This window comes from Mus musculus, chromosome 18, assembly GCF_000001635.26.
Source record: "Mus musculus strain C57BL/6J chromosome 18, GRCm38.p6 C57BL/6J".
NCBI lineage: Eukaryota > Metazoa > Chordata > Mammalia > Rodentia > Muridae > Mus > Mus musculus.
The window spans coordinates 36575780-36601887 of record NC_000084.6 but is presented as its reverse complement, the minus strand read 5'-3'; the positions used below and the strand labels follow the sequence as shown (position 1 = coordinate 36601887).

Below are 26108 nucleotides of genomic sequence, written 5' to 3'. Positions count from 1 at the left end.
TACATTTCCAACTTTATCTCACACATGTAAGTGTTATAATTATTCATTGTATTATGTATAATTTTCCATTGCTCTAAGCATTATAATACATATGAACTTGCCACATAATTTGATATTATGAAAAGTCAAATACAAAAGGATAGAGAAAACAGAATATGGTGATATTGTTAGGAAGATGGTTAACAGTATCAACTTTTGTCTCCTTTTTTCATACTGGGGGGCTGGACCTGGGGCTTTGCACATGTCAGGCAGGCCCTCTACCACTCACCTACATCTTCAGAAGTAAATTTCCTTCTAAATGCAGTCAGAAAAAGTCAACCACCCAAAGCGAATTGTCAAATTGTTTTATTTTGTGAAAACATCATTGAATTTTATGATATACGTAATAAATAGCACTTTAGAAAGTACAGGTTTAATGAGGATAGGATGAATAGAATAGAAACTAATAGTTTTTTGCCTAAGAAAAGAAATGGTATTTGCTATTTAATGTATTTCAAATGCATTTAATACATTTAACAACTTACAGGTGACCAGAGGCTTATTTTGTTCAATTAAATCTTAGTGTGTGGGCTGGTGAGATGGCTCAGCAGTTAAGAGCACCGACTGCTCTTCCAAAGGTCCTGAGTTCAAATCCCAGCAACCACATGGTGGCTCACAACCTCTGTAATGAAATCTGATGCCCTGTTCTGGAGTGTCTGAAGACAGCTACCGTGTACTTACATATAATAAATAAATAAATAAATAAATAAATGATTTTAAAAAATCATAGTGTGTATGTACAACCACATGTACACATGAGGTTTGAAGATAACTTGAGAGTTGGTTATCATTTTCTACCATGTGGGTTCTGGGGATTAAACTCAACTTGTCAAGTCTTGGCAGCAAGACTTGTATGCCATACTACCAATCCTTATTTTATTCAAAATGTGTAAATCACTGATCATTACAAATGTGTTCTAGATGATATATATTAACATTCATGCATAAATATTTGAAATTTTAAAAATCTTACTAAATGGGCCCCTGCTTGAAGTAGAACATCTGCAACATCTGTATGTCCATTTTCACAAGCATAGGTTAGAGCTGTGTCTCCTGTAGCTGTGGTAGCATGCACATTAGCACCTAGAAAAAAAATAAAACCACACATTTACCCTGAAATTGAAGAATTACATTAGTCCAGTTTTACGATAAAGTGAAACTGAAGCATTTAAACCGTGAAAATGCCATCAAAATACAGTTAAGTATTCCTATTTCCCCCTTTTGTCTTATTTCTTCTAAATACATTTCATAGAAGTGTGTTCTGCCTTATAACAATGCAATAAACCAAATTATTTTAAAGCAGAGAAATTTGCCTGCATATCTTACAAAACATACCTTAAGTACTAGATACAAAAGCAAAACACTTAAATAGGGAATTTTGAAACAGTTCTATGGATAATATGATATAAATCAAGCAAATAATTATTTGGTAAAAATGAAAATTTTTTTCTCATTAAGAAAAACATTGGGGCTCAGTGGTTAAGAGCACTGACTGCTCTTCCGAAGGTCCTGAGTTCAAATCCCAGCAACCACATGGTGGTTCACAGTCATCTGTAATGAGATCTGATGCCCTCCTCTGGAGTGTCTCAAGACAGCAACAGTGTATTTACATATAATTAATAAATAAAAAATATTTTTAAAAATGTTATTGGTATTAAAAAAAGAAAGAAAAACATTAATTATTTAAGTTAAATAAAAACCTAATGGTTCTAAATTGGAACTACAAACATGAATTTATGGCATTTCTTTTAAATGTTTAAGAAAGATATGCATTTCTTAACCCTAACCTTTGTGTCCTGGAGCCCAAAGGACCTTAACATCTGGTAGATAGCTCTGCAGTGCTACCCCAGTATGACAACATGTGTTTGGTGGAATCTACAGAAAGGTAGGAAGAGGAAGAAGAAAACTGACTTCACAAAGTTGTAGTCTGACCTCCACATCCACACTGTGGTGTACTTGTGGTCATGCACGTACATGCATGCATGTATGCACGCATACCCACAAACACACAAGTATGCACACAGAGTAGCAATTTAAAACACTCTTCTTCCTCTACTACACTGCCTACTTTTGAAGGATACTAGGGAATCATCTCATTATTTCTAGAAATTGATAAATAAAAGGGGAGTAAAGTCAAGTCAAATGTTATCCTACAATATCTACCAAATTTCTACTAAATCTTGAATATAGGTAGATTTCTTTTTACAGAAAATTTCAGCTAATGAACAAGAACAGAATAACAGACTGCTAGGATACTTCTATTTTGCAACCTCTTATAATCTAAGTGACTTAAACTATGTTAATGGCTAATTAACAGTACTATTAAAAAAAGAGAAAACCAGAAAACTGAAAAATCAGATAACCACTGTTTAAGTTATTGAAATATTATTGATAATATCTTCCTATTTTTAAAAATTCTACCTGAATATAACCAAGTTTCCCTCTAGAATTAACCATTAATTTATGAAAATGTAAGGAAAAAAATGTCAAGTATAATTACAGAATCAACTCACCATTTGTTCACCACCACCACCAAAATTCACAAGGAAAAAGTACGAAAAACTACAGAGATCCTGCAAATTAAAATTCTTTATACATGCCAAGCATGGTAGTGCACACCTCCAATCCCAACATAATGGACCTCTGAGTTGGAGGCCAGTTTAGTCTATACAGTGAGTCACTGACCCTATTTATATTCTATTTGTTTAATTTTATTGGTATTTTGAGATAGGTCTCTCTATGTAATCTCAAGCTTTCTGGTAGAAGGCTAGGTAGACCAGGCTGGACTCCAAGTCAGAGAGACTCCCCTGCATCTTCCTCCCTGAATGCTGGGATTAAAGGTATGTTACCAAATCCAGCCTACCTTGCTTTTTAGAAGCAGAAAAAAAGTACTGTGGCTATTTTTAATTTTCTTTTCTTTTTTCCCTCCTTTTTAAGATTTTTAAAATGAGTACTCTATGTGCGTGTACAGCTGGATACCAGAAGAGGATATCAGCACTCATTACAGATGGTTGTGAGCCACCATGTGGTTCCTGGATATTAAACTCAGGACCTCTGGGTGGGGAACCAGTGCCCTTAACCACTGAGCCATTTATCCAGCCCTAATTTTATTTTTTACAAATATACTAAAATCATTATGTATCTTCATAAAAACTGACTTTGAACGTTTTACAAACTACAGTTAGAAGCTGCAGAGAGATCAGAGGTAAGAATACCTGCTGCTCGTACAGAGGAGCTGGTTTCAGTTCTCAGCACACACATGGCAGCTCACCCAACTCCAGTTCCAGAGATCTTTCACCCTCTTCTGGCCTCTATGGACACTGCATATATATGGTGTACACTCAGGCACACATATATACTTATATAAATAAAACTTTATTTTTATTTTATTTATTTCTTTGTTTTTGAAACAGTTTCTCAGTATAGGTCTGAATGCTTTGAAACTTGCTGTGTAGACCAGGCTGGCCTTGAACTCAGACATCTGACTGCCTCTGCCTCCCAAATGCTGGGATCAAAGGTGTGCACAACTATACCTGATGCATAAAACTTTAAATAAATAAATATATAATAAAATTAAAAGTATAAATGTTTACTTTAAATAAAAATAATTATAAGAAAATAAATAGGGCAAGTGGGAAATATATACATGAAATGAGATTGACCATGTATTAAAATTGGGTGGGCAACAAACCGAGATGATAGGACACACCCATGACTCCAAATTGGGACGTAAAAGCCAGAAGAGCAACAGAAGTTTGAGGTCAAGACCAGCCTGTACTCCAAGAGCCTGTTACAGAAAAAAACAAAACCAAGCAAACAAACAAACAAAAACTCATACCAAAGCCAAAAAGAAAAAGACTGGTTAATGTTACAGTCATCATTCTAATCAGAGAACTCTGGGAACTATATCCTTCAAGTCAGCGGTAGGAACAAATATGAGAATCAACTGAGACACAACAGGAAGTAATGCCAGGGACTCCAGGGTTAATTACTGAACACTAGCTGGGTTATTTTGATCAGATTATGTAGCAACTTTGAACTTTGCATCAGTTAAGTTTCAAGATTTAAAAAAAAAAAAAGGCCAGGTATCCTTCCCAGAGGCTGTGTTAAGAGCCAATAGGGATATTAGGAACCAGGACCCAGACTCAAAAAACAAAAAGTACAAACATAATGGGTTTAATAATATTTCTTTCTTTTTCACATATGGTCTATTTTACACAGGGTCTGCAACTTGCATGTAGACCAGGTTAGCTTTGAAATCAGAGATTTGCCTACCTTGGCCTCCTGAGTACTCAGATTAAAGGCATGCACTACCACACTCAGCGAATATTTTCTGTAACACAATGACTAGAGGCAAGTAATAGAAATAATACAAAATCTGAGTAAAAATGTCTAATATTCAGTAAGTTCTTTCATTTTGTTTTTGGTTTGTGTATACATGGTCTCATGTAGCTTAGATATGCTCTGTGACCAACTTGAAGTCCTGATCTTCCTGCTTCCACCTAAAGTTCTTTTTGTTTTGTCTTGTCTTGTTTTGTTTTGTATGAGACAAGGTCTCAATACGAATCGGTGGCTGGCCTAGAACTCAATTTATAGAAGAGGATGGATCTTCCTGCCTCTGCCTCTCCAGTGCTGAAATTATAGGCATGTGCCACCAGTTTAGAATTTAGATTTAAAACAATGTATCAGGGCTGGGGTTTGGTGGCAAAGAGAAGCCAGGCCTTTAATCCCAGCAGGCAGATCTCTGTGAGTTCAAGGCTAACCTGATCTATAGATCAATTCCAGATTGCAGGGCTACACACAGAGAACCCTGTCATGAAAACAAAACAACAACAAAAAAAAGAAAAACAATGTATCAGACCTTGATAAATGAGAAATTCAATATTGCTTCTAAAAGACAAAAGTTTATGGGTTTTTTTCCAATTTTTTATTAGACGTTTTCTTCATTTACATTTCAAATGCTATACCGAAAGTCCCCTATACCCTCCCCCTACCCTGCTCCCCTACCCACCCACTCCCACTTCTTGGCCCCAGCATTCCCCTGTACTGGGGCATATAAAGTTTACAAGACCAAGGGGCTTCTCTTCCCATTGATGGCCGACTAGGCCATCTTCTGCTACATATGCAGCTAGAGACACGAGCTCTGGGCGTACTGTTTAGTTCATATTGTTGTTCCACCTATAGGGTTGCAGACCCCTTCATCTCCTAAAAGTTTATGTTTTTATCAGTACATTTTCTGGCATATCCTTCAGACAACATAAATTCTAAAAAATGTACCTATTTCTTGATATTACTTAATAAAGAATAATACACAAATATTTGAAAGAAAGATTTTGCTTGTAAAATTATTTCCTACTTTTTTGGGTCTATGTACAACTGCCCTGTGCATTACCATATGTGTCTATATGTATGTGCACATATATGTAGAACATATATGCAAATGTTTATAAAGGCCAAAGGATAGCATTGGTGTCTTCTTTGATGATTCTCTATCTTATATATTGATATAGTCTTTGATGATTCTCTATCTTATATATTGATGTAGAGTCTTTCTCTGAATCTGAAGCTTGCCATAGTCCAGCTAGTCAGCTTGCTCTGCAGATTTCCTGTCCCTAGGATTACATCATGCCCACCCAACTTTTACATAGGATCTGGGTATGACCTTCATGCTTGCATGACAAGTGCTTTATTTACCAGCTGACTCACGTCTCCCAAACCCCTTGATTTTCTTTTCGAGGCAACTTAAAATGTCAAGAAATTAACAGCCTTAACATATCATGCTACAGCCATCTCTTCTTATCATCAAAGACTAAGCAGGAAGAATTAAACTTTCTTCCAAAAGAAAAGAACAGACAGGGGCTGGTGAGATGGCTCAGTGGGTAAGAGCACCCGACTGCTCTTCCGAAGGTCCGGAGTTCAAATCCCAGCAACCACATGGTGGCTCACAACCATCCGTAACGAGATCTGACTCCTTCTTCTGGAGTGTCTGAAGACAGCTACAATGTACTTACATATAATAAATAAATAAATAAATAAATAAATAAATAAATAAATAAATAAATCTAAAAAAAATTAAAAAAAAAAAAAGAAAAAGAAAAGAACAGACAGTTTATAAGCAAACCACTAAACAAAAAACAAAAATAGTAAGAAGTCTGTTAAAGACTAGGTCTTGGAAAATTGCTCAAGTGATCTTCCATCCTTAGCGGAATTCCCTAGTACCTGATGCTAGCATGACAAACTAACAAAACCAGAGCTTAATGCATACTGAGGAGCCCTTTAAAACTGAGCTATATCCTTAACCCTAATTTTATTTAATAGATGAATAATACTTGTATACACTTATGGAGCTCAGTGTCATGTTACTAACACGCTGGAACAATCAGATCACATAAATTATTATCTATCACCATATATAAATATATACTGGAGATGAAAACATCCACAGCCTGCTCATAGTACAAATTTTGATAGGAGATGAAAATATGGCTTAGCAAGTGAAAACACTTATGGCACAATGACCAGAGTCTGACTCTTGAAATCCACAGTGAAAAGTCTTCAAAGCTGTCCTCTCACTTCAGTGTGTGTGCTGTGACAATACGCATGCCTGCATTTACATCCTCATAGTCTCTCTCTCCCCATACCCCTAACTGGGGTACAGAAGGAAGTCACTAAACCCTGGCAGTGTGCCAACATTCCCCTTTTTTGCTGTAGATTTTTCATGCCCTTATACTATTCCTAGACTCTGGTAGTCACCACTGCACTCTCTATTTCTTAGTTCAATGTTTCTTAGATTTGAGGCATAAGTATTGTTTATATTTTTCTTTCTGTGATAAAGGCATTTTTAAAGCCACGTACCAGCAGCCAACAAATATTTAACCAACTCCAGGTGTCCCTCCTGAGAAGCCTCCATGAGAGGTGTAGAACAGCCAAGTTCTATGTCAGCCCCTGCCTTAATCAAGAAATCTGCAACTTCAGAAAAGCCTCCACAGCAAGCCAAGGTAAGAGCAGTTTCTTGAGTTTCTTCTGTCTGGGCATTTATATTTGCACCTGAAAGCACAACAAAAGACAGAACTAGCTTCGAAAGAATTATATACAGTATGCAAATAAGACAATAATCACCTACCATCTCTGCTTAGGCTATTCCTTCTAGGGTATGGAAACTTTCATTTGATTGAAATTCAAGGCCTGCCTAAGCTATAGAAAATTTATTTTCTCATCAATGGAAAAACATTATCTACTTCAACTCATGCAAAACACACAAGGCTAATTTTAATAAAGTACAATGGCGGGGCTGGTGAGATGGCTCAGCGGGTAAGAACACTGACTGCTCTTCCAAAGGTCCTGAGTTCAAATCCCAGCAACCACGTGGTGCCTCAAAACCATCCGTAAAGAGATCTGACGCCCTCTTCTGGAGTGTCTGAAGACAGCTACAGTGCACTTACATATAATAGATAGATAGATAGATAGATAGATAGATAGATAGATAGATAGATAGATCTTTTTTTAAAAAAGTACAATGGTTTTACCTTGTGCCAATAGAAGTGCCACCATCTCTTCATGTCCTTCTCGAGCAGCTTCCATCAAAGGCGTGTATCCTTCGTCATTAACTTCTTCAAGATTTGCTCCTCTTTCAATAAGCAGTGCTGCTAATTCAACATGTCCACCACAGGCAGCTAGAGTCAATGGAGACTCAAAGGAATCCGCAGGCATATTCACCTGAGCACCACTGTCTAAAAGCAAACGTGCCACCTCTACATGTCCATCCTGTAGATAATCAGAGGTAAAGCAAAGAATTTTAGAGATTTTTTTATGTGGATGGCAAACTGGGGAACTAAAGAAAGCTGATATAGCTTAGATATTATACATTATTATCAGCACTTAAACCTTACCCAACACCTAATAATACTATTTTTTAAAAAATGTTTAAGGGGCTGGAAAGACGGCTCAGTGGTTAAGATCACTGACATCTCGTCCAGAGGACCTAGATTCAATTCCCAGAGCCTACATGGCGGCTCACAACTGACTGTAACATCAGTTCCAAGGGACCCAACAACCTCACACAGACATACATGCAGGTAAAACACAAATGAACAACAAAAAAATTTTTAAATGTTTAAATTATCTTAATTTTCACAAACTTCAAAATTTTCTAAAACAAATATAACCTGGTACCGAATACTTATAATTCCAAATAATTTTAAATTTTTATATTCTTTGAAGTTAAAAAAGAAAAGAAGCTATCAAATCCAGTCAACAGAACCTCAAAAAGAATTACTGTTCAAACAATTGTCAGATCAAATACAACAATACTCTCAAATTTAGAGGGATTCTGCTTTCAAATATAGAAACTGTATTAGCTCTTCCTTAAAAACAAAAACTTGACAAAGAAACAAAAACAAAACAAAACAAACAAAAAAAGACATAAGGAATTGTGAAGTCATTATCACTTGGGATTTTGTCACTTAGTGAAGTCTCCCTATGGAGTAGTACTCTTCTGTCTTTGCCTCATCAACTTGTTGAGCAAGGCAAAGCATATTTTAAATATGTAAAATAAAGATTTTATTTATATGTAAATTATTTATCAGGGTCTTACAAATGCAAAGCCCATATTTTAACCACAGAGCTCCACTCTAATCTTCAGATTTTTTTGGTTTTAAACATTTATTTTTATTTATGTGCACATTTGTATGCCTATAAGTTTATGGATACCTCATGCCAGGATGCCAGTGGGCAATGGATCTCAAAGAGCAGATGTGAGCTACCACGTGGATGCTGGGATATGAACTTAGGTCCTTTGCATTAAGCATTCCGGTTGCTTGGATAAGACTGGCCTCCATAGACATATATTTGAATGTCTAGTCCTTAGTAGGTGAAATGCTTGAGCAGGTTTAGGAGGTACAGCCTCATTGAAGAAGGTGTGTCACTGGAGTTGGGCTGAGATTTCAAAAGCCCTTACCAGGCCCAGAGTCTTTCTCTGCCTATTGCCTATGGATCAGGATGTAGCTCGTAGCTACTGCCCTGGTGCCATGCTTGCTACCGTACTTCTGCCATGATGATAATGGACTAACCCTCTGAAACCATAAACAAGCTCCCGAATTAAAGGCTTTCTTTCATAATAGTTGCCTTTGTTATAGTATCCTCTTACAGTAATAGAAAAATGACTAAGACACACTCTTAACCTCTGAGTCATCTCTGCAGATTCTCAGTCCTCAAGTCTAAATTCTTGACTTCACACTTTATACTGATTTTAATACTTGTTATAAGCATATCATACACACACAAATGGACACATGCACACACACAATATTCAAACCCTAACTTCAAACTCATGGATGCATATGATAGATGAATACTGAAATTCAATGTTTAGGATTTAATTCTTTTTTATATATAATATACACAAAAAAAAAATAAAGGAAAAAATTTAATGTAAAAAAATAAATTAAGAGGGCTGGTGAGATGGCTCAGCAGGTAAGAGCACCCGACTGCTCTTCTGAAGGTCCCGAGTTCAAATCCCAGCAACCACATGGTGGCTCACCATAACGAGATCTGACTCCCTCTTCTGGTGTGTCTGAAGACAGCTACAGTGTACTTACATATAATAAATAAATAAATAAATCTTAAAAAAAAAAAAAGCCGGGCATGGTGGCACACACCTTTAATCCCAGGACTCGGGAGGCAGAGGCAGGCAGATTTCTGAGTTCGAGGCCAGCCTGGTCTACAAAGTGAGTGCCAGGACAGCCAGGGCTACACAGAGAAACCCTGTCTCGAAAAACCAAAAAAAAAAAAAAAGAAATTAAAAGAAACTTTTAACTTTAAAACTAAAAACACCACATCAGGATTACAAGTTTCTATTATCCTCTAAAATTCCATATATTAAAGCATTATCTGTTTTTTAATTAGAATTTGGTTAAAAATACAAGCCAAACATTAACTAGAAACTGGGCTCAGTTGAAGTGGTTGCCTTTTAAGCATGAGGACCTTAGTTTGGTCACCAGATACCAGAGGGAGGAGAAAAAACTAGGTGTTATGGTGTACAACAGTGAGGTAGACATTCAGATCTCTAAAGCTCAAAGCCAGACTGCCTATTGTGCTTATGAGGTTTCAGATCAGTGAAAGACCCTGCCTTAACAAGTAAAGTGGATGGGAGTCTAGAGAGGAAAACCCAAGGTTGTCTGTCCTCTGGGCTTCTAAAGGCATGTATATGTACCTGCACACACACAAGAACAGAGACACACATACAACAGTAACAACAATAATTTTCAGAGTTTTCCCCACAAGATTTCAAATGAAGATAATGAGATTACCATGCAAGCTTCCATTAAGGCAGTGTGCATCTCATCGGTTTTGTGCTCTTGATCTGCACCAGCTTCAAGCAAAAATCGAACCATATCCAAATGGCCTTAAAAATAAAGTTAGAGAATGGACTATCAATTAAATGGTTTTATGCACTTTCAATAAGGTTAGGCTAAGTTTTAAAGACTGACTTCCTAAAATACATATTTCTACTTTAAGTAATCATGCTTGTTCTTTGATTTAATTTATATACTATCAAAACACTAGAATCAAATAGAAAGCGAGATAAAGTATAACATTTTCTAGAAAAATAGATTGAAAATTACCATAATTCACTATAATAAGCAGATACACAAAAACTCCATTTAAAAATAATTACAATCTTCTTGATACATTTAATTTAAAAATGTTGATAGCTAATTAAAAATACCAACATTCCAGTGTAAAAATACATGAAGAATATAAAATAGTAATTCAAAAAATACACAAATGGACATTAAGCTAATAGAGGCGATATTAAATAAGATACCATTATTTTAGCCGTCAAAATGACAAAGAGTAAAGAGAATGATAATGCCCAGTACTGGAGAGGGTATAAGGTTGGTAAAGGGGTTCTCAGACATCTAGTGGGGTCTGAGACACCTAGTGAACTGGTTCAACCTTTCTAGAAAGCAGTCTGGAAGTAAGTATCAAAAGCCTTAAAAATACCCAGCAATTTTACTTCTAGAATTTATCCTAAGAAAATAAGAGGATTAGGCAAAAATGTCTACACAAAGATATTATCAATGTTTTCAAATAATAAAAACAATAATAATTAAATAATTTTTTAAAAAGAAAAAAACTAGAAACTGCCTCCAACAATAGGAAATTCTGGTGTATTCATTTTATGAATTCAGCAGAGATTGTGAGTTCCCTACTCAACATTCATTCTTACTTATTATTCTTGAGACACAGGACTTTGGTTTTATCTAGGTGGCAATATGCCTAACTTTTAAAAGACTTTCCTGCTTTCCTTGTAGCAGAGGGAAGTCAGCACAATGCAGTAAGAGTTACAAAGTGAAGCTTCTAGAAAGACCTCTTAAAGGGAACTTACTAAATTGAAAGGCAGTTGCTACTTTGCTCTTACCCTCCTTCACCTTCAAGACTATTGTGCTCTAGCATTCAGCACAGAACCAATAAACTAGGATGTGCCACAGAAAAATCACACTCTTCCATACTGAGGACAAAATGAAATTGCAATACTAGCACATGTAAGTTACTTTTGAGTTTCTCTTCTATGCAACTCACTGTGTTTTGTGCTATACGCAAGCGAGTGAATCTAGAAAATATAACTGACATATAATCATCCAAAAAACTTACATAAAAATATACTGGACATACACTAAAATACATTTACATGCTTTTTTCATCTTTAGATGGTAATATTACAGGTCATTTAAATTTTCTTTGTGGTGCACCATATTTTTCAGGTTTTCTTTTTTTTTTTTGAGACAGGGTTTCTCTGTGTATCCCTGGCTGTCCTGGAACTCACTCTGTAGACCAGGCTGGCCTCGAGCTCAGAAATCCGCCTGCCTCTGCCTCCCAAGTGCCGGGATTAAAGGCGTGCGCCACCACACAAGGCTTTTTCAGGATTTCTACATCAACTGTCTATCAGTAGATCTATTTATAACTCTTTAAGGGAAAAATTCGACAAAGAGTATTAAATAACAGAAATCCTAAAATCTGCAAGTTGTTTGGTTAACATCATAACTAAACAAACAAAAATAATAAAGAAATATATATATAGGAATTGTACAGAAATACAAGTTAAAATGGCCTTTATATCTTATAAGGTAAGTTTATACGACAAGAAAAAAAAAATATAAAGTTCATTCAAATAGGTGAAGAAGGAATACAAAATTAACCCAAATAATATTCAAATATTTGAGGCTGTTATAAAAACAATTATAAGTATTTCAACATAGAAAGTACCTTTGTAGCAGGCAAGTGTCAGAGCACTTTCTTTAAACTCATTAGAATGAGTGTTGATGCCTGCACCGTGATCTAGAAGAACTCTGGCAACTTCTACATGACCGGCACTGGCTGCTTCCATTAGGGGAGTGTGTCCATTTTCATTATGGTCTTCTATATTCGCACCCTCATTAAGAAGCACTTTTACAATGTCAATAAATCCTCCAGCACAAGCATAAGTCAGTGCAGTGTTCCCTAACAAAGAATAAAAAAAATAAAAATAGAAACTACAAGTCAATAAGTGGCATACTACTATTCTAGTAATCTCTCTCTAATTCCTTGGCATAAACCACCACAACTTCTATCTCAAGTGACGTGTTTGTTTGTTGTTGTTTTTGTGTGTGCTAGAGAGTCAACCAATGGTCTCTCACACATGGTAGACGAACACTTTCTCCTTGCATCCCAACCCAGCAGTATTTCCACATTACCCACACTAGTCTGGAACTCAAAATTCTCTTGCCTCAACTTCATGAGTAGCTGAAATTACAAGTGTAAAAAGTCAACCCCAGCTCAAGTTCTTTTTTTGTTTGTTTGTTTGTTTGTTTTTCGAGACAGGGCTTCTCTGTGTAGCCCTGGCTGTCCTGGAACTCACTCTACAGAACAGGCTGGCCCTGAACTCAGAAATCCGCCTGCCTCTGCCTCCCAAGTGCTGGGATTAAAGGCATGCGTCACCTCTGCCCGGTCTTTTTTTTTTTTTTTTTTTTTTGATTGTCATCAATTTAAAGGATATCTTTATTTTCTGACAGAATTTCTTCAAAATGCTATATATTTTAGCTGTCTAGACAATATAAAAAATTTAAAAAAGGAAAATCTAAACACAGAAAACTGAATAGTGGTTGCTTAAACCTCTTCAAATGGACAGAGATCCTTTATTTACCTCCTATTTTCTTAGATTATTTATTTATAGGTATTTTGCCTGCTCTGTGTGTGTGTGTGTGTGTGTGTGCGCGCGCGCACTGCATGTGTAGCTACTGCTCGAGGAAGTAGGACAGGGGCATCAGATTCTCTAGCTCTGTAATTATAGGTGGTTGTGACTGGAACCTAGGTCATCTACAGAGATTTTTCAATAGTGACAGAATTAACACAAAAGTAAATTAATTGTACAACTCTACAACTACACACTTAAAACATGAAGTTCATGGTATAAGTCATCAATAAGAGAAGGGTTTTGTTTGTTTTATTTAGGAGGTGGCACAGCTTTGCAGCCTAGACTTGCCTCAAACTCCCCACCTACTTGTCTAAGCTGGAACTACAGATACAAACTACCACGGCTACCTAATTTGGGTTTTGTTTTATTTATTCCCAAAAGAAAATAGCTATATTTCTGCTGAGACTCAGATGGTGAGTAGGATATCTGGTACCAAGCAAAAAACTCCTAAAACCATGTAACAAAATTGCTGAGTACCTCCCCAGATGTAGCCAAAGTACAGTGCTATGGTCTTCAGTCTCTGAGACTGGACAGCTTTGGAGTATAAAAGGAAGTAGTATCCTAGAAGCCTTTAAAAACAAAAAATCTATTTAGTTATGAGTTCTGTGTTTGAGAGTGTACAGAAGTCAATTTTTTAGGAGCTGGTCCTCTCCTCCATATGTATGTGAGTTTCAGGGGTCAACTTCAGTCATCAGGCTTGAATGGTAAATACTTTTACCAGCTGAGCCATCTCATCAGCCTAGGAACCCATATTTTTAATAATCACCCTAAATGATTCTGGCATATAGTAGAGTCTATTGGAAAAAAAAAAAAAAAAGACTAGATTAGGGTCTGAAGAGATGGTTAAAAGCACTTGCCACAAAATTGATAAAATTGAAGTTTAGATCACTACACCCACATAACAAGCCAGACATCCTGCACATGCATTGGTGGATTCAGGTTGCTGGCTGTTGTCCTAGTCAAGAAAACAAGAGCCCTGGGTCACATAGAGACCTTGCCTCAAGGGAGGAGGCAGACAGTGACAGTACACTTGATGGCCAATTCTGGAACACATGGAAATGTGTTCCACAAGTAAGTAAATGAATCAATGAATTTTTTTAAAAAAATACTTGATTAGGAATTCACTTATGGGAGGATAAATCAACTTCTTTTTGAATTTTTCTATTTTTCCAATTAAATATGAGTTAAAAACCACTGAGAGAAAATATTTTAGGGGTAAGGTACTTTTATTAGCTATTTGTAGAGTATGCCACGATTCCATTGGCACATACCTATTGACTGATACATAACCAAGTTTCTTTCTATTTTTCTAACACTCAGGAGGCAGAGGCAAGTAGATCTGAGTTTGAGACCAGCTTAGTCTAAATTGTGAGTTCTAGGCCAACCAAGGCTATATATATGCCCCCAAAATTAAATAAACAAAATGAAAATAAAATTCTAAAATATTATTCAAAATTACTCCTTTACTATGACTACTGTATAATTTAGAACATTTAACATTTTATTTCTACCCACTGATTTTTTTTTTAATGTTTTTAACCGATCCATTCAAAAGTCAACTCATTGCTCTGGGTACATTTTCCTCCAGACATATACCTTTTCTTTTCTTTTCTTTTCTTTTTTAAAAAATATTCTATCTATCTATTTGTTTGTTTGTTTAATGTGTGCAAGTACACTGTTGCTGTCTTCTCACATACCAGAAGAGGGCATCCAATCCCATTACAGATGGTTGTGAGCCACTATGTAGTTGCTGGGAATTGAACGCAGGACCTCTGGAAGAGCAGTCAGTGCTCTTAACCACTGAGCCATCTCTCCAGCCCGACATATATCTTTTCTTAAGAATTTTATTTTTATTATACATATATGAATGTGGATATGTACACATGCATACAGGTGTTGGCAGAGTCACAGCTGTTAGATCCTCCTAGAGCTACAGTCACAGATGGTTGTGAGCCACCTGAGCTGGGGTTGGGAAATAATTTTGGGTCCTCGGCAACAGCAGAATGTGATCTTATATGGTATATAATCTCTCCTGCCCTAAGACAAATTTTCACACTTACATTCACAACATGACATAGCAAGATACGTATATATTCCTCTCAGCTTAACACCTTCAAAAGAATTTTATTTATTTATTTTTTACAGATAAAGTTTCTCACTCTAGTCCAGGCTGGCCTAGAATTCATAAGAATTCTTCTCTTCCTTTAGGCTTGAAAGTTCTGAAATTATAGACATGTACCACCAAACCTGGTTTGAACAGGAATGGCTCCCATAGGCTCCTATTTAAATGCGTAGTCGGCAGCTGGTAGAAATGTTAGTATTAGAAAGTGTGTCTTGGTGGGAGGAGGTCTGTCACTGAGGTAGGCTTTGAGTCTGGAGTCAGTTCTAGTATTTTTTTCCTGCCTCCTGCTTAGGGACCAAGACATGAGCTCTCAGCTATTCCTGTCACCATGGCCTTGCTCTATCACTATGTGTTGTGCATGTGGTTATTGTTTTAGAATCAATGTGGAATCTTCCTCCATGGTTAAGGAGAACAGCTGAGGCTACAGACCCCTGTGTGTAGCAGGGGTTTGTAGCCTCCTTGTATGGAGGCTCTGAAAGGCCATTTCACAAAGCTGTAGGTGACAGCTGGATTGAATTGGAGATCTCAAGATATAGGGAGTGGAACTATCCTGCATACAGGGAGAAAGAAGTGTGAAGCAGGCTGCAAAGCTGGAAGGGAAGAACAATCTAAACCCTCTGATATAACACATGGAGTGGAGTTTGCTCTTCCGGGTTTCCATCTTGCTTTGGTTTAGTAGTTTGTCTTTGTGCCCCATCACTTCCTTTTGGAATGGTAATACATATTCTGTGCCATTATATGTTGGAAGCACATAATTTGCTTTTTGATTTTTAAAGGGGTTACAATTAAGAAATTGCCTTGAGTAGTGGTTCTCATCTTTCCTAATGCTGAGGCCCTTTCATATAGTTCCTCATGTTTTGATGACCCCCAACCACAAAATTATTTTCATGACTACTTCTTAATTGTAATTTTGCTACTGTTACAAACAAATATCTGTTTTTTCCAATGATCTAAGATGACTCCCGTGAAAGGGTTGTTCAATCCCCAAAGGGGACAAAACACAGATTGAGAACTGCTGGCCTTGAATCTCAGAAAAGACTTAGACTTTAAAACAGTATTGAGACTGTGAAAGACTGCAAGGACTTCCAAAGTTGAAATAAATGTATTTTGTATTATGACATGTCCACAAGCCTGTTCAAAATCAGGACATGAAATGTAGTTTGAATGAGAAGGTGCCCCATGGCTCATAAAACTGAAGATATAGTCCTCAACTGTTTGGGAAGGATCAGGAGGTATGATCTTGGAGGAGGTGTGTTTGAAAGATAGGCTTTGGGTTTCAAAAGACTTCTACCATTCCCAGTATGCTCTCTTTCTGTCTCCTGCTTGGAGATCAAGATGTGAGCTCTCAGCTACTCCCTGTGCCATGCCTTTGCTCCACCATCACAGACTCTAATACTCTCAAACTACAAACCCAATTTAATGTTTTCTTTTATAAGTTGCTTTGGTCGTGGTATTTTGTCACAGCAACAGGAAAGTAATTAGGACCTGTGGTTTATGTGGTGCTGGGAACTGAATCCAGGATTTCAAGTATGCATGGTAAGTACTATACCAACTATTCTCACCAGATCTGAATTTAAATCATACTTTTGATATATATCAGTAGTTAGTCTACTAAAATTATGGCATTAAAATAAAAAAAAAGGAGAGGGAAGTAAGTTGGGGATGAGCAGCATTCTCTTACTATTAATAAATGTACACAGCATACTAGAAATGAAAATTTTGACACGGTAAATACATTCAAAGTCAAAGGAGCTATACTTAAATGAAATAAAGAACTACAGGAAATATAGCACAACTTTTTCTTTATACATTATTTATTACTGGGACAAAAGAAAAGACTGTAGCAGAAAAACTGTTCATCTTGACCAAATACAATCTATACTTCTTTTGATAATGTCTTACTATGCAGACTCGAAATGTCCTGGAATTCCCTAGGTATCCAAGGTGTATCTCAAACATGCAGCAACCCTCCTGCCTCAGTTTCCTAAATACTAAGATTATAGTCAAGATTTGTTGTTGGATCTTACTATCAACCCCCGACTGTCCTTAAACTCAATTACTTCCTACTTCAACCTACTGAGTGGTAGGAACTCAGGAAGGCTGCACACTGGCTTAAAAACTTTTCAGTAGTGCATGCTATAATTACAACACTCTGGAGGCAGAAAGGGGGATTTTTAGAACAAGGACCATCCTGGTCCACCTGTTGAGACCATAACTCAACAACTTCAAGAAAGACTTTTTAAAGATATAAAAGTCAAGATTATTTTCAGAAGATTTCCATTCATTTTCTCCAATAATCTATTTTTTAAATTACATTTATTTGTTTTGTGTGTGCATGAGGCAGGATATGCGTATGAATGGTCAGAGTGTGGAAGTAAGAGATGAACTTTTAAGAGCTGGTTCTCTTCTGACATGTGGATCCTAGGAACTGAACTCAGGTCATCAGGCCTGGCTGCAAGTGCCTTATCTACTGTGCTATCTCACCAATGCTCCAGTAATCTTTTTTTTTTTTTTTTTTTTTTTTTGGTTTTTTGAAACAGGGTTTCTCTGTAGCCCTGGCTGTCCTGGAACTCACTCAGTAGACCAGGCTGGCCTCGAACTCAGAGATCCGCCTGCCTCTGCCTCCCGAGTGCTGGGATTAAAGGCGTGTGCCACCACGCCCAGCACAGTAATCAATTCTTATTCATCACGTTATAATAAATTATGCCAAATTTTCCTTCAATTTCTACATACCTGTTGCCGACTGGGAGTTGACATCTGCATCATGAAGAAGTAATAATTTCACAATATCTAAATAACCTCCACTAGAAGCTGCCATCAAAGGAGTTATATCTCCTTTATTCCCTCTATCTTCAACATTAGCATGCATAGCTAGTAGTACCTTTAAAAAAACACAAAGAGGTTATTGCTTACTATTAATCATACTCACCAAGAAACTATTCAATCAGAGAAGTAACATTTTGAGATAAGGATAAAAAATAAGTAAAAATAATCACCTTTGAGGAAAATTCAATTTTATTGGTCAGGATGACAGGTCAGATATATTTTTCTACCCATTCATCTGAGACTTTTTCTTTTTAAAGATTTATTTACTACACATACAGCATTCCTCCTGCATTTATGCCTACAGGCCAAAAGAAGACGCCAGATCTCATTGTAGATGGTTATGAGCTACCATGTGGTTGCTGGGAATTGAACTCAGGACCTCTGGAAGAGCAGCCAGTGCTCTTAACCACTGAGCCATCTCTCCAGTCCCAAGATGTTATATTTTCACAGTACTATTTGAGAGGCTGGTCTCAAACTAACCAGGCAGCCAAGAACAACCCTGTACCCCAGATTCTTCTGTCTCTACAACCCAAATGCCATTATAGGCATGCACCACCACTTCTAGCTATTATGTATTAATCTTTTCTTTCTTTCTTTCTTTCTTTCTTTCTTTCTTTCTTTCTTTCTTTCTTTCTTTCTTTTTTTAATTATTTATCTATTTTATTTATATGAGTACGCTGTAGCTGTCTTCAGACACACCAGAACACAGGGCATCAGATCCCATTACAGATGGCTGTGAGTCACCAGGTGATTGCTGGGAATTGAACTCAGGACCTCAGGAAGAGCAGTCAGTGCTCTTAACCACGGAGCCATCTCTTCAACTCCACATATTAATCTTTAAATAAAGCTCTCATTAGCCATCCTATTACATATGTCTGCTCTTGTGAAAGAATTTGTGCCATGTTTGAGATTATCTAGCAAGAGAACAATAAAAATGGTTTCCAATATTGTTCCATATAGAAGGAAAAACATTAAAACTCGAACGAAGCATCTGAATGGAAGAAAAATAAACTTCTATTTTACCTTATACTTTTATTGAACTTGTTGTTTACTTGCCCCAGTCTTCTAAGTACTAGAATAATAGTTGGACACCACCACCTTAGTTATGTGCTGGATACTTTTTTTTTTTAATTACATGTTATTAACTCTGTGTGTGAGAGAGGGCATGCAAGGATCACAGCACACATACGGGAGTCAGAGGACAACGTGTGAGAGCTGGATCTCTCCCCTTTCACTACATGGGCCCCAGTAATCAAACTGAAACTCAAGTCCTCACTTGACCTATTCTACTTTTCTCCTTAAAATGATTTTGTGTGTATGGGAGCTTTGCCTGCTTTTATGTCTGGTGCCTGCAGGAGCCATAAGGCATCAGAGCCTCTGGAAATGGAGTTACAGATGATTGTGAGTTGCCATGTAGGTGCTGGGAATCAAAACTGTTCTCTTAAAGAGCTGCCACTGCTCTTAACAACTAACTAAAGCCATCTCTGAAGTCCCAGTTACATACATTTCTTTTCTTTTTATTGGATGTCTCTCTTTATTGGGTTTCTCTGTGTGGCTCTGGCTGTCCTAGAACTCACTCTGTAGACCAGGCTGGCCTTGAACACAGAGAGATCTGCCTGCCTCTGCCTCCCAAGTGTTGGGATTAAAGGCATGTGCCACCACTGCCCAGCTTATATACTATTTTTTATTTTTGGGTTTTTTGAGTCAGGGTTTCTCTGTGTAGCCCTGGCTGTCCTGGAACTCACTTTGTAGACCAGGCTGGCCTCAAACTCAGAAATCCGCCTGCCTCTGCCTCCCAAGTGCTGGGATTAAAGGCGTGCGGCTGCTTATATACTATTTTTAAGAGACATTGTTTAGAACTAAGAATGTGGCTCAATGGATAGGGTTTACCATGAAAACCTGAGAGCTGGAGTAGCCAGCACTTGAGAGGCAGATATATATCTCCAGGGCAAGCTGGCTAGTTAGAGTAGCAAATTGGTGAAATCAGATTCACCAAGGTAAGAGACCCTTATGTCAATAAATAAAGTAGAGAGTGGTTAAGGAAGACACACCCAACATCTACTTCTGGCCTATATATGCACTCACACACATATTCAAACATACACAATATATGTACATAAAAATTTTTTAAAAGCTTAAAATATTAAATGATTTTTATTTAATATGATTAGCTTTGACTACATGCTATAAAAATAAACTAGTTACATACACACAAAAAATGAATTGTGTATGTTTCTAAAGGAAGGGAGGGTCTCTGGCTTCCAATTATAGTTTCTTCTACAAATAATAAAAGTAAATAAAACATTCAAGCCCCTCTATAATTTTAAAAACTAAAGATTATTTTGGGGCTAAGGATGTAGCTCAGAGGGAAAACACTTACCTCACATACACAAGGCCCTGAATTTGATGATCCCCGCACTACTAAAATTAATAAAGATTATTTCTGCTTACTTGTGCTAGTTCATAATATCCTGCTGAACAAGCCAAACACAGCAGGCTTTCTCCTTCTTCTGTATGTTCATTTACACTTCTGCCTTCATCTAGTAATTTACGAACAGCATTCACATCTCCATCTGAACAAGCTTCTGCCAGACTGCGACTAAAATTAAAAAGTACATGAAATTAACTGATGAAAGAAGATTCATGATCCTATGATATGAAATTACATTAAATAGTTAAGATACATATTAAAAATTCATTAAGATAAATTGGCATAAATATTTTACATGCCAAGCATCCTGTAGCAACTGTAATTATATATAAACTTTAATTTAACGAGGCAAGATTATGAATTTGAAAATAGCTAACGTCATTATTATTATTATTATTATTATTACTATTGATATATTTTTAGCAGTTACAGACAATTGTTAGCTGCCATGTAAGTTCTGGGAACCAAACCTGGGTCCTCTATAAGAGTAGCAAGTGGTCCTAACTGCTGAACCATCTCTTCTGCCCTATTTTTATTTTTTAAACAGTATGCACAGTTTTTCAGCTTTAAGTGTTAAAAATCATTAAAAATAAAACTGATGCAGTACAAAGGGACTACCCTGTTCTCTGTTGCTGTTTTCTGGTCTGAGTTGAAGTTTGGCTTTTCTCAAAGTATTAACTCACAGTGATCATAATCTACAAATGAATCCAGAGTTCTTACAACTGAAAAGGTGACATCACATTTTTGGGTCTCCTATTTGTGTTAACAGACACTGCTGTAACAGACTATATAAATGCCACCCACAGTGAGTCTAACCAGCCTGTGCTTCTTTGAGATAGGGTCTCACTGTATATCTCTGGCTGGCCTAGAACTTGTTATGTAGATCAGGTTGACTTTGAACTCAAGAGATTTTTCCCCTCTGCCTCCTGAATGAGTTGAATTAACTGATTTTTTGCAGAGAAAAAATTTTGCCCTTGTAAAAAAAATTATCTTTTGAAGCATTAGGTGGACAAGCTTTTAAAGGATACTACCATTCTGATTTATACACACACACACACACACACACACACACACACACACACAAAGATAGTTTTGAACATGAGCCTGACAAAAGTTTTATCTTGGTTTAAAAGATAAATAAATAAATAAAAAGCAATCTAAAAAGCAACAAACATAAAACCCCAATCACTACAAAATAACTGAATCCATTAATTAATTCTTTTTCCTTTCTTTTAAGATGGAGTCTTATACTAAAGTCTAGGCAGTCTTCAGACTTACTACAAAGCCTAGGATGGCCTTGAACTCATATCAATCATCCCATTTCAGGTACATCAGCATGCCTAACTTAAATCCATGAGTCTATACATATTGTCTATTATTAAAATGCAGATCTGAATCAATACATCTGGGTTACAGTACAACCTTCTTTCTTTTTTAACTTAAAGTTCTTTTGCAAAAGGCTCTCTCATACAGTTCAGGTTGAGTTCAAATTTATTATGTAGCCATGGCTAGCCTCAAACTGCCAATCCTCTGGCCTCTACTACCTCAAGAATACTAAGTATTAGAAACATATGCCACCACACATAGCCTGAGACTATTCACTTCAAACAAGCTCTGATGTCAAACTCATATTCTACAGGCAATATTTAAATAACCAGCAACTAGATTATTGAGTACATAATCCATTCCACTTATCACTACTTAAGTAGTCAGGTTAGACTTAACTGTAACCTTCAGACTATGTAGCTTATTTTGAAATAGAAATTAGGTCTTATTCAGTTTAAATTTCTTATATACTGTAATACAAACACTGCAAAAAATGTTTACTAGAAAATGAATACAAAGTCAGGCATGATGACTCACACTTATCAGCAGCACTCAAGGAAGCTGAGGCAGGACTCCCGAGAACTCAAGGGCTGCCTAGGCTACAGAGTGAGATCCTGTCTGAAAAATAAAACTAGTACCCAATATGGTGCCACACATCTTTAATCCCACCACTCAGGAGGGAGAGACAGGTAGATCTCTGTGAATTTGAGTCTAGCCTGGTCTATTTGGGATGTTCTAGAATATGTAAAGCATTCCAGACTAGCCAGGTGAGACCCTAATAAACTACATAGTGAGGCCCTGTCTCAAAAAACAAAACAAACATTTCCTGGTCAATGCAGTATTTTGGGAAGAGCTGGGAGGGGGGCACATGTAGTGAGCATACAAGTATAATTCCAGCAGAGGCAAACAGAGCTCTGAATTTGAGGCTATCCTGGTCTATGGTGAGTTCCAGGACAGCCAGGGCTATGTAGACGGTCTCAAAAGCCCAAAACCAAAACAACAACAAAGAGTATATATATTTGTATTTGTATAGTATATATAGATTCATATATCCACTTTAACATCCTTTCAAATAACCATTTGGTGTATGGTTTTCAAGAAAACATTTAATACTAGCGAACTATTGAACACATACGTATCCACTTGTCCTGTACTGTGTGTGTTCTCTGCTCTCATCCGTGTCAGTGCAGCAGCGGCTTCATCCAGGGCACAGCTAACTGAGGATGTCAGTCTCCGGAGTACTTCAGGATCTGCAAAAGCTTTACCATCAGCAGTTGACAATTTGCCAATTCCTTAGTCAATGAGGTAGTACAGGGGAAAAAAAGCAAAAAGATGAAGATTGAAATTATGTTTTAAACACCATTATATATGCCCAAGAAACAACATAGTCCCCATATATGAAACTGACAGAAGATGAGTAAATTTGATGTTTTTAGTTCTACCACTAATATCAAAGCCATAGCATAACCACTGATGTTTTAGAACTTCCATCTTTATAACATACACATTTTTCCCTATACCTAATTCTGAATTTGATTTAATATGCCCCTCATTGTGCCAAATGAATATTATTTCACGAAAAGAACTGCCATATCAACAAAATCTCTAGCACAGGACCCTTGCCCATTCTATATTGATTAGCAATGAAAAGACTGTATACTAAAAATGCAGTATTTTTCCTCCTTTAATTCAAATATCCACTTAATATCTTCTGTAGTAATGTTTTTAAATTGAGTCTATCAGACTCAAAATAAAAAGCAAAATATCCAACACCCAATGAATTTATGTAATTTTATAAACAAGCTCTGTAATTTTCTTTTTCTATCTTTTTTGTCATTAATAGGTGAAATATAAATTTTCCATTAATAACGACATACATTAAAAGGCTATCAATGATCTTTCTGAATCTCTAACAGTATAGTTTGAGGTTTTGGTTTTCAACATTCATTATTATTTTGCATGTATGTTCATGTATGTATAATGAGAATATAGTAAACGTTTTGCAGTATATGCACATGTGTATGTAGGTGCACATGCTTTGTGTAGTACACAGGACATCACATGTCTTTGTCAAAGTCTACCTTAGTCCTTCTAAACTCAAATCTCTCATTAAACCAGGAGCTAGACTGAGAGCCAGCAAACCCCAGGTCTGCACTGGGTCACAAACTTGCCACACGTGACATTTTACATGGTTGTGGGATCCAATCTAATGTCCTCATGCTTGTACAGCAAGTACTGCTAACCATGGAGACATCTATCCAACACCTTGTTTTTTTTTTTTTTTTTCTTTTTTTCTTTTTCTTTTTTTTTTCTCTTTAGGTACCATTTTAAAAATAAGATACATGAAGAAGGGGCTGGAGAGATACCTTAGAGGTTAAGAGCACTGGCTGCTCTTCCAGAAGTCCTGAGTTCAATTCCCAGTGGCCACATGGTGGCTCACAATCATCTACAATGGGATCTGATGCCCTCTCTGGCACACAGGTGTACATGCAGATAGAATACTCATACACATAAAATAAATAAATAAATCTTTAAAAACAAAACAAAAACAGTAAGTATCAAAGAACTAATATATACATATGGAAATGAGACAGCATCAAGTAACAACACTGCCAAGTCTGATGACCTGAGTTCAACTTTAGTGTCACACAAGGCAATAGGAGAAAACTAACTCATGAAAGTTATCCTTTGACTTTCAAGCTCATGATGTGGCACAAGCACCCATACACATGCATTTCCACAAATTTAAAAAAAAAAACATAATAAAAATTAAATAAGTTGGGGGCTGAGGAGATGGCTCAGTGGTTAAGAGCGCCGACTGCTCTTCCGAAGGTCCTGAGTTCAAATCCCAGCAACCACATGGTGGCTCACAACCATCCCTAACGAGATCTGACTCCCTCTTCTGGTGTGTCTGAAGACAGCTACAGTGTACTTACATATAATAAATAAATCTTTTTTAAAAATTAAATAAATTTAAATAAGTAATAAATTTATCTTTATTAATTTCGTTTTCTCTCTTTTTTTTTTTTTTTTTTTTGAGATAGGCTAGCCTTAAACTCCTGATCCTTTCACCTTAGCCTCCTAGCCTCCCAGGTGCTGGAAGCACATACTCAAGAACAAAAGGAAATGACAAATTTTCACTTTATGGGCCAAGGTGGCTACAGATTTGCAGTAATCTTGCTGCCTTGGCTTCCTGAGTGACAGAATTTAAGCATGTACCACAACAATTGGCTAAACTTCCTTCTTTCGTTTTGTTTTTTTTTTTTTTTGTGAGACAAAATCTTGCTATGGAGGCTAAACTGATCTGAATTTAAGGCAATCCTCTGGACTCAGATTCCCAGGTGATAGACTCATAGGCTTGTGCTACCACACCCTGCTCTAGATTTCTAGATTTTAGAGAAGAGAAATACTTTAATTATAGTGCAATGGAAACTTTGTACAGTAAATAATGAGTAGAGTGTACTTGTGGTTGTTTCTTTTTTAAAATCCTCTACAACTTGTAACTCCTGTTCTGTTTGCCTCACCTTCCCTTATACACGTATACAACACCCAGTGAGAAAGTATGTTTATCATATATTTAGATCAGCTTTTTTTGTGTGTACAGGTATAGTTTATGTATGTCTGTGAGACACCATGTGAATGCTGGTCATTGAACCCAGGTCCTCTAGAAGAACAGCCAATGCTCTTAATTGCTGAGCCATCTCTCCAGCCCCTGAATCAGTTTTTGAGACAGTCTTATACTACTCTAGCTCCAGCTGGCTTGGAAATCACTATGTAGCCCAGGCTCTCAAGATAACAATGCCTCAACCTGTAGTATTATAGGTGTGAAGTACCACATTTGGCCCATCAAAGAATTTTTTTTTAATGAGACTTCAAAACCAGTAGTTTGGCACACCTTGCTATGTTTCAAGTTCATGCTCATTTAAAATAAAAATAGATATTTATAATTAAGGTAAGAATCCATTAAAGGGAGTAAACAACATTAGAGTTCCCTGAATCAGTTCAAATACAGTAAAAATTTGATAAACTACTATTAACTGCTATGTTTTTATGCCCCAGACAGTTTCCTTGATAACTAGTTATCTTTACTTTTAAAAATTTTTTGAGTCAGGGCTGGAGAGATGGCTCAG

The 26108-nt window shown here is 36.7% G+C and overlaps 1 protein-coding gene across 1 annotated transcript in view; it reads right to left on the bottom strand.

Annotated features, from left to right (window-relative positions):
- Ankhd1 (ankyrin repeat and KH domain containing 1) overlaps window positions 1-26108 on the bottom strand; it is a 98306-nt gene that overhangs the window by 57021 nt on the left and 15177 nt on the right. Inside the window, exons 3-10 of the mRNA NM_175375.3 lie at window positions 23114-23270; window positions 20673-20820; window positions 18129-18276; window positions 12307-12540; window positions 10347-10441; window positions 7566-7803; window positions 6895-7086; window positions 1013-1122 (exon numbers count right to left, since the gene is read on the bottom strand). Coding sequence (NP_780584.2) covers window positions 1013-1122; window positions 6895-7086; window positions 7566-7803; window positions 10347-10441; window positions 12307-12540; window positions 18129-18276; window positions 20673-20820; window positions 23114-23270 — 1322 coding nt within the window. The remainder of the gene's footprint in view (window positions 1-1012; window positions 1123-6894; window positions 7087-7565; window positions 7804-10346; window positions 10442-12306; window positions 12541-18128; window positions 18277-20672; window positions 20821-23113; window positions 23271-26108) is intronic.